Here is a 9,826-nt window from a genome sequence, read left to right as displayed (position 1 = left end):
TGAGTGAATACTTCTTTACTCCATCTAGTGACTAGAACAGTGAAATGTAAGAAAATACAGGACATTGGTGACATTGTTATTAAAGGGGGGCACTTGAATACATAGAAAACAAGGATCTTTTCTATTATCATACAGATACAGGTTATGCAATATGTAAATATATTTATACTGTGTGCTAAATATACTATTAACTAAATAGTATATAGGAAATAACAGTACATCAGTAAGTCCTGTCTCTAAAATTCATGATTAAACTGTAATATCCTATTTATAAAGACCTACTATTAACTAAACAAGTTTATTTTTCAAAATAGTCTGTGTACCGACAGCAACACGTCATAATCTCCTCTGAAATAGCTCTTCTCCTTTTGCTAACGGACGCACTCTTTATTGTCAATAACTAAGTTAAATACGCTGTACAATATGCCACCAATGAGAACGGTTTCATATGAGGCATGTATATCAGTCCCTCCAGGATTTCACAATTGTAGAAATGAATGCAAAAGTCAAGTGAACTCTACAACATTCAGAGGAATTTGCAATTTTTCAAAATTACTGCAGATTTTGGCCAAGACATGTCATGTGGTGTCATCTATTTACATGCATCCAACATGAATACAGTTAAAAAGATCTCATTTACCAACATTACTGTGAAAGACCATGCAAAACAATTTTGTGCAATTACAATTTTGCCAATTCAAGTAGTTTTCCACAAAAAAAAAAAAATTGGAAAATTCACAGTCACAAAAAAACCTCAGCGAAATCCTGTACGGATCGGTATACATGTCCCAGTTATGCAATGACTTACTGAAATATGTTTCCATTAGTCATGAGCGAAACAGGACGTCATGCAGTGTAGTTTGTGAAAATAAGGCATTTTGTTTGAATGGAAATATGGCCAGGCTCACATCAGCAAAACATTTCCCATATTAACAATGCTCTCCATTTCAAAATATGTGTCTGTTCAGTAATCCTGATAACGTTCATCTATATAATCCATTTGTGTTTTGATAAATGCAACAAAGACAACAATCAAGGAACAGATGCAAAGATGGGTCTAAAGCCTTTGTTGTGTACTTTCTATATTAATTATATTTGATCTACTGAAGTATTTTAATGCCATAATTGTCATCTTGTAGAAGCTTGAAAAGAGAAGGCTTTATTACTTACTGGAGTCCGTGCCAGATGAGTATCGAAAATAGTAAGGTTTGAGAAGTTCGACTGTAAGCAATTTTTGCTTTCCTGTCCATAAGCATGGCACAAAACCTGACAATATAAGCCAAAGCTTTTAACAACTATTTTATTCTTTCAAAATGAATAACTCTGAAAAAAACAAAAGAAAAGGTAGAACCATGCATAAAAATATCATCTTTTTTTCTACAATTAACAGTTTGAGCACTTAACGTGAACTTTCAGAACTTAAGGTTTCGCAAAAACAGTGAAACAGCCTTTTCTTCCAAAATCAGCAGTCACTGAGCAAGAAAGGCTAAATATGGAAGGAGGTATCTCTAAATGTAATAATATGGAAAGAAAGGGCAATTAAGAATTGATTGAGATGTTCAGAGAGCTGACTCAGCTGCCCAGGCTGGGGAACATTTGAGTAAGGGTGGTCTGCTTTCTGCTCTTCTGCACTGACGAGGCTGAAGGAGGAGACACTTGTGTGGAGCTTTTCCTAATAGTTTTGCATTCAACTTGGCTGCTGGCTCTCTTCCCAGCTTTATGTCCATCCACCTTCTGGCTTGAGGAATGTGGAATACTGTCTTTCCCTGTCCTGTTCTCCTCGCCTGGGCTCGTACTGCTGGTGGACAAAGGGCTGCTTTTCTCTCTCAGTAAATACCCATCAGCAGAGCCTTTTCTGCGGTCCACAGTGCTCTCTCGGTTCAGTTCCCTCTGCAGGCGCAGTGCCAGCCTTCTGTCCTCCTCCTCCTGCATCATCCGGCTCCTCAAAACCTCCTCCTGCTCAGCCAGCTCCTGCAGGAAAACATAACCATGTGGCGGCGATGCAGGCGGTGGGGAGTTACAGGGCTTCTTACAGATGTCAGGTTCAGGCTCTTCACTATCTACACTCTTCCTCTTAGAATAGACGTTGGTTCTGTATGATGTGTCGAAGAGTTGTTTACAAGACTTAGTGTCTGGGTCTGAGCTTGATGTAGAAGGATTACTACTGGAGTCCAAGGAATACAGTTCAGTGTGGGAGGGATCTATAGAGGTTGGCGTGTTTTCCTGGAAAATTTACCACGGACAAGTGGAATATGATTATTTTTGTACTGACCAGAGAATGAACATATTTATTTGAAGAGAACATTGAACTAAAGTTATGAGCACCTTATTGTCCAAAAGAGTGGAGGGTTGTTTGGTCTCACAGTGTGGCTGGGTGTAAGGCACTTGGCAAAGATATCTAAAGCACAATTATCAGAACTGAATTAGATCATTAAATATCAAGTTGAAGAATTTCATTCAGAAATACACAAGGAATAAAACGATAAACACTTAGTACAAATGTAACAGTCCTTTACTCACTTCTCAATGTGTCCCATGTTGGATTTCTTTTTCTTGGCAGCATCATTAACTTTAGTGTTCCTCCTAGTTTCCAAAACTGGACTTGAGTTCTGTAACGATACAACACCGAAATTTCTTTTATTCCTCATGCATGTATATCAGCCGACGTCGACGTTATTATTTCACATGGCACTGTTATCCATACAATCAATCACATTATGGGGCCTGGGAGTTCATATTAGTAATAAACAATCAATGTTTATCATAAGAGTGAATCCAGGCTTCACAATGCAGTTTTACAGATTTTGCCTTGGGGACTGGTGTGCAGATCATGGATGGTTGACCTCAGGTCTATCGTCATCAAAAAAGATTAACATTACTTCTGCTTGAAGTTACACCTATTCAGTAAAAGTCCCACTTCAGCCGGCAATTTTTCTCTCGCTCACAAACGAGGAAGAAATTGTGCGAAAGCAGTAAGAGGGTAAAATCTATACACATGCTTTAATGTTGACTTGCTACATGATTTCCATAAACAAAAAACTAGGGCTTTACTTAAAAGAATAACAAAGTGCAAGACTGTGAGGACACACCAATTCTTCACTGAGCAATCTCGCCAGTCTCTCGTCATCCTCCAGCTGTCTCTCTTCCTGCCTCCTCCTCTCTTCTTCCACTCGCTCCTCTTCCTCAGCCAGGAGGCGCTGGATGTACTCCTCACTGGCCCTCCTCTCTGCCTCCTCCAGAGCTCGCTTCTCTTCTACAAACTGGAGGAAGAAAGTGTAAGATATGACGTATAGCTGTTTCTTGAATAAAAATCGCACTAAAGTAGAGGCAAAGTGCGAACGAGTTAGGGCTCCTGTCCAATCTTTTCCCTTTTAAACAAAACATTACATTAAACAAAACTGTATTTATTAAGTACAATCTATTAATAGCTTATATCTGAACTGTTGTGTAAGCTTTCACAGCCAGCTAAAGCTGGTTTATATGAATCAGGCTGTTTTAGTGTTGTTTGCTTCACTGGACGCGGGTACAAGGAAATATGTGCTAATCCACAGCAAATCTCTTGATAGTAAGGACCATAATGATTATGATTTATCTACACATTAATTTTACAGTTGGCAAAATGACTACAGGAGATATCCTCAACATAGTCAGGATCCATGCCATTAGAGGCATAACAGATACACAGATGGATCATAAAGCAGTCCCTCAGGGTGGTCAGAGAAGACTGGTTTAAGAACCAACGTTATAGAGGATTTACTTGTATGGCAGTTATATATTTCTCTTTATTAACAACCATTATACCACAGCATAGCTGCATTCTCATATCTGATTGTTCAGAAAGCATGTGTTATTTCTATATAACAGCACGGCTCAGAGAGTAGGGAGTGTTATTCCTTCCAGACACAATGCTAATCTCCAGTATCAAGTCACCAATATACATAAAGAAACGAATGGAATCGGCAGGGTCTCTCACCTTGTTAATCTCCTCCTCATACTCTCGCCTGACCTCACCTGGCTGACTGACCTTGGGTTTGGGTATAAACACTGTGGGAAGGAGAAAAAACAACACAACAAAAAAAAAAAAACACATACACACCTTAGGGTTTAATGAGACTTCAAACTTGTTGCATAATTTTCCAAATTCAGTGTTGCACGAGTACTAGATTGCTATGTAGATGCATTACCAACTCAAAGTAAAGGAAGGCAGGCATACATTATCCGCATAAAATGAAAGACAACACAATTTTGAAACAGATTTAATTCTGATCGCTTAGACCACTTCAGGAAGTCGGAGACTCGTTTTATCCTATTTTTGCTACTCAAATGTAACACACTGTGAAGGCATGGCTGAAAGCTACATTAAAAATGAGAATCACAAAACACACCACTATGTCATTTATCAGTCCGTACAGGATTTTCCTGAGTTTTTTTGTGATTGTTTCTGCCAAAAATGCTCGAATTTGTTGCTGCTTTTTTCAAAAATTGCAGTTTTTTTTTTTTTTTTTGCCAAAAGTGCGAAATTGCAGTTGCGTGAAAATGTTTTGCACAGTCTTTCACAGTGATGCTTGTTTGGTAAACGACAGGGATGCACCAAAATTTCAGCTAAAAATGGCATTTTCAGTTTTTGGCTGAAAAAGAAAAAAGGCAGAAAATAGTAGCCGAAAATAAATGCTGCCAAGCCCCGCACCTTAGTGCTCGGCACTTATCCCTGCATTGCAACATTACTAGATCCACGATTTAAAAAACATTACATTGACGTGGAGAAAAAGCAGAATGCACAGGCAATAATACAGGCAGAGCTGGAATTGCATCTGCTGAAGGATCGACACGCAGCACAGTGCAAAGTGTGCCAGAGAAACAGGTGCGTACAAGTGATGAGGCGCAAACGGCCTCACTTTCTGACGTTTGACGAGATTCTGCAAGAAAGCCTCAATCCACAGCAGTGACAACAAACGCAGCTACACTTCCCCTTGCTTGTGCGGAGTGCACAAAGGTATTTATCTGCCCCAAGCACCAACAAGTAGAGTAAGGGACTATTCAGAGCAGAATCTCATGTTCTCGATGAGAAGAGGGACCATCTCTCCTGCCAGAGAACTGAGCAACTTTTGTTCTTGAAGAGAAAATTGCCATTTAAATAGAAAGCAGTCCAATTTGCCATCATGTATAGCAATTACATTAAAATTCGTGTAGCCCTGCAAAACTTTGTTCTTGAATTGAGGCTACATCTGCTGTTTACAGTTTGAGGTTGGTTTTAGTAGTAGTTCTATTGCTGCCGTTTTGCACAATAACCTTTAATTCATGTGGAAATACGTTTACATAAACAGAATAGAGGCCTAGTTCATTACTTGACTGCTGTTTTGCTACAATCAATAGTTTTTATTCGTTTTGGTGTGTTAATTTTAATAAAAAATGTGGTCATTTTATTGGTTTGTAGTTTTGCAATTCAGATTCATTAAATTAATGAAATGAATTAAAAAGTTTAACATTAATACAATTATACAAAAAACTATTTTAAAATAGTTTTTTGTAGTAAAAATTGGTTTTCGGCCAAGTGCATTCTGAATTTTTGGTTTCAGCCCAGAATTTTCCTTACGGAGCATCACTAGTAAACAAGACCTTTTAGCTGTACTTGTGTTCGATGCACATGAACCGAAGGCGGCTTTGGCAGAATGCGTGTTGTGATGTCACATGACTCATCTTGAAACAAATCTGAGATTGCAAGCTCCTCCGAACATTGAGGAGTTTGTTTGATTTCACATTAATTTCTGCGACTGCAAAATCCTGGAGGGACTGGTTAACGTGGAAATTTGCAAGATTACATTTTGGATAAAATCATGAACCAGGGACTTAGTCCAAACATTATCAGAGGAGACTAGGGCTGGGTAAACAAAATATAGATTCTTCAATTTTAATCGATCTTCAAATTAAGAATTAAGCTATCTTTTTGTGAAATCCCCGAATCGATTCTTAAAGTGCACCAATTATGGTTTTTCTAATATCATCTTTCATGTAGTGTGTTATAGAGCTGTTTGTGAATGTAAAAACATCTGCAAATTTCAAAAATCAAAGTGCATTGGGAGTTATTGACTCCCAAAAGAAGGAACCGATTCTGAACAGCTGAAACGAGTCGTTAGTAGTACTAACTTACATATGTTTGTAGCAAAAAAACCCGCCTTCGGTCTTCATTGGCTGCCTGCTGACAGCGGTAGTCTAATCACAACAGACTGGGACAGCTGACCAATCAGAGCAGAGTATGCTCTCTGAAAGGAGGAGTTTAGAGTGAATCCTTTAGAACTGATCATTTAAGCTGTTTGTGACACTGGGGGGAAAAGGTAATGCTACAATCTAAATTATGAGAACATTAAAGTGTTTTTGACATTAGATGCATGTCAATTTATTGTATGAGACCTCTAAAACAAAATTAGGCACGTTTCAAAACCATAATAGGTGCGCTTTAACGCGCGTGCTTTACTTGAGAGGATGTGAATATTATCTGTAGTTCGCGTCTCGTCCTGAAGATGTCGCCATCTTTCTGTGAAGTAGACGACTATAAACTTAGTAGAATCTTATACAGCTACCCAGGTCATGCACTTTTTAGACGGTCCCTTCCATTACTATAAAGCGCTGATGACCTGCATTTCCCAAAGATTGGCTTCCGCGGGCTTTAACGGGGGAAAATTTAAAAATACATTCAGTTGTACTTGGTTCTATGTCCACTCAATGCACATTATTAAGACAATAATCATGTCCTTTTGTGTGTTTATTTCTTGAGAAATATAAGAGAGAATCTTGAATGTGCAGCGAATGTCCAATATAAACCCAACTTTAACAGGGCACAGATTACGAATCGGAGAGCACGGATTACGAATCGGAGGGTACGGATTACGAATTGGAGGGCACGGATTACGCATGCCTGTTTTTATGTTTTGTTTTTTACCTGACACTAGGTATCATCTGGCAGTAGTACTGTTTGTATAACCTGTGATGATTCTGGCAGAAGGTATATTTAGTGATTTTGAAAGTCAAATTACTCACTCTCTTTCTCCCTCTCACACACCCACACTCTCTCTCTCTCACACTCACACACACACACACACACACACACACACACACACACACACTCACTCTCTCTCTCTCTCTCTCTCTCCCTCCCCCACACACACCCCTTTTGTTGAATGCAGGGGTATCTGATCTTATCCGGTGTGGGTGCAGGTTTTCATTCCAACCAAGCAGAAGCCACACCTGAGTCTATTGAATGGCAATCAGGTGTGGCTCCTGCTTGGTTGGAATGAAAACCTGCACCCACACCGGCCCTTTCCAGATAAGGTCGGACAGCCCTGGTTTAATGGATCCTCCAAAGCTCCACTCCAAAAACACAGAGTCAAAGGCTACTTGATGGATGAGTATAAGACACCTCTTTGTCCTGATTGGTTGGATGTGTTTTTCCTGTTCACATTAAGGTTTTCCTTCTAGCAGATATTTTATTGACAGCTGCAGGCATATGTGGGAAATTTCACCAAATTTCTGACCCCACTTTTACCAGACTGAATATCACCATGGGTAAACATTTGTTGAGGTCAGAATTTCCTATCCTTGGTCCCTTGGTATCCCTGTACAGCTTAGATTTTCTGCTGTGACATGTGATCTGCAAGTCATCAGTTAATTATCAAACCATGAATGAATTTTAACATTCTGTTAGCACAAGAAAACACAAAAATGTAAAGATTACAGTGACACTCACTCCCTCCGTTTTTAACAGTAACATACTGACACAAAAACACAAAGAACCAAATAAATCACTACATTGCTACACGTGATGTTATGTAAACAAAGATTGCATACATGATGCAAACAGTGTTCAGTATCACTGCGTTTTTACTAGGTCCTTGAAAAGCCCCATATAAATAATAGTGCACTTACTGTTCATATCCTCGTCGTCATCGACTCCATTTAATCGACGCTGACACTGTGTAGGGAAAGTGTCCTGTATACGCCTCCACAGCTCTGCGTTCACTAACGTCTTGTTCCTGCCGTTAAGTCTAGCCCAAGTAGAGACACGCTTTCGGCAGAGAGGACAGCATATATTGGCCTTGTCCACCGTCTCCAGGAAGCAGGGTTTACAGAATGTATGGGTGCATGGCAGGGTGACCGGCTCCAGGAAGATCTCCAGGCAGATGGGACACAAGCAATCTGCCTGGTTCAGTTTCCCCTCCTTCCCCATCTCCAGGTCTACTTGTGAAACAGGTGGCATCGCTCCGCTCTCCTCTCTCTGAACGCAGATCTCTCTCTCTCTCTAGATCTCACCGTCTGTCTGTTTCCAAGGCAGGAAGCTGATATGAAGGCAAAAGACATGTAACAGTGAACAACATGAATTTCCTGAGTAGTTCAAGGCAACCACTAGCCTGTAACCACCACCTTCCTCCTCCAGCTGCTACATCTGTAATGCCATGCAGCACTTCATCCTTATCATTCATGTAAAAGGCTCACGACTGGGTTTCGGGAATAACGTAGATCTTGTTTGAGAGCATTTAAGCTTTTAGTTATGTAACAGCTGCTGCTATTATTATTACTATTTTAATCGAAAGGGTAGACGTTTAGTTAGCTTATTAATTTACACATCTCTAGATAAGAGGCATCACTTCTGACGCTTAAATGAGACCTAACTATCCAGATTAATCAAACCTGGTTTAAAGTAAAATAAAAAAAAAAATAGCCAGATTTATCAGTTAGAACCGGTTAACTGACCAGATGTACTGTTATATCACACGAGTAATTTTACATCATATTTATTATCTATTGAGATGTTTTGCACCTTGCAGTGCTGTTTTTTTTTTTTTTTGTCATGTTTCCACTACTCATATTGTTCTTCCACTCCCTTACATTATATGCTTATATTATATTATATTTCAGAGCTTGATACAAAAACTTCCAAGTCAGATAAACATGGCATAAATGTACTTACCAAGCTACCTTGCTATGCTAGCCAAGTGCTGGACCAACACTAGTTAACTTCAGGCCATAAAATAAAGAGAACAAGCTAAAAGTAATTAGCTAAAAGTAGTTTGTACACTGAATGGGCGCTATCTTATATAACGTGGAACCATTCGAACAAAACTACATACATATTTAAAACGTAACAAATTGTTTACATCGCTAGCTACAAATGCTAACCAGTTACCTCAGACAGGGCCAGGTCCCAAAAATACCGGGAAAAGTCTGTCACTGTCGCTGTGAAATCAGCAACCAGACAGTTCAGGGTTAATTTCATTTCAAAATAAAAGTACAGTACTACAATGAACACTAAGGAGCTCTGTGGGAATAGAATGTATTAGAATTATACATACATAAATATATTATATATATATATATACACACACACACACACACACATATATTTTATGATTTTTTTTTTTTTACCCTGAATACGTTGCCTATTGTTTGGATCTGTAATCTGTATTCACATTTGTTTATCATGCATTATCTGTTCAATCTGAACAATGTATTTATATCCTGTTACATCCCTATAATACAATCCATCCATCTATTTTCTATACCACTTATCATTCAGGGTCACTGGGAACCTGGAGCCTATCCCAGGGAGCATGGGGCACAAGGCAGAGTACACCCTGGACAGGGTGCCAGTTCATCGCAGGGCACAATCACATACACATTCACACACCCATTCATACACTATGGATACTTTGGACATGCCAGTCAACCTACTATGCATGTCTTTAGACTGGGAGAGGAAACTGGAGTACCCGGAGGAAACCCCCGCAGCACAGGGAGAACATGCAAATTCAACACACACAGGGCAGCAGCAGCC

General features: G+C 39.4%; 1 protein-coding gene across 2 annotated transcripts; it reads right to left on the bottom strand.

Annotated features, from left to right (window-relative positions):
- On the bottom strand, positions 1–9,257 carry rnf168 (ring finger protein 168). 2 transcript variants are annotated; one of them, XM_017491367.3, is made up of 7 exons: positions 9,179–9,257; positions 7,921–8,330; positions 3,974–4,044; positions 3,090–3,260; positions 2,521–2,609; positions 2,326–2,398; positions 1–2,223 (listed from the first exon to the last, which is right to left on the bottom strand). In XM_017491367.3, the coding sequence occupies exons 2-7, from the start codon at positions 8,249–8,251 to the stop codon at positions 1,573–1,575; spliced, it is 1,386 nt and encodes a 461-aa protein (XP_017346856.1). In that variant the 5' UTR covers positions 8,252–8,330; positions 9,179–9,257; the 3' UTR covers positions 1–1,572. The 2 variants fall into 2 exon arrangements, with proteins under 2 accessions (XP_017346856.1, XP_047017286.1); XM_047161330.2 differs by lacking the exon at positions 9,179–9,257 and adding an exon at positions 8,963–9,172.
- Between the last annotated feature and the right edge of the window lie 569 nt (positions 9,258–9,826).

This window comes from Ictalurus punctatus, chromosome 17 (assembly GCF_001660625.3).
Source record: "Ictalurus punctatus breed USDA103 chromosome 17, Coco_2.0, whole genome shotgun sequence".
NCBI lineage: Eukaryota > Metazoa > Chordata > Actinopteri > Siluriformes > Ictaluridae > Ictalurus > Ictalurus punctatus.
Note: the sequence above shows the minus strand (reverse complement) of the source record. Positions and strands in the feature narration are given on the sequence as shown.

Bases quoted from the DNA above. Each gene is read 5' to 3' on its own strand.
- rnf168 (XM_017491367.3), bottom strand. From the start codon at position 8,251: ATGCCACCTGTTTCACAAGTAGACCTGGAGATGGGGAAGGAGGGGAAA. The intron at 2,399-2,520 runs GTGAGTAAAGGA...ATTGTGCTTTAG, and splicing joins AACATGGGACACATTGAGAA to ATATCTTTGCCAAGTGCCTT. The intron at 2,224-2,325 runs GTGCTCATAACT...TAAATTTTCCAG, and splicing joins CCACTCTTTTGGACAATAAG to GAAAACACGCCAACCTCTAT.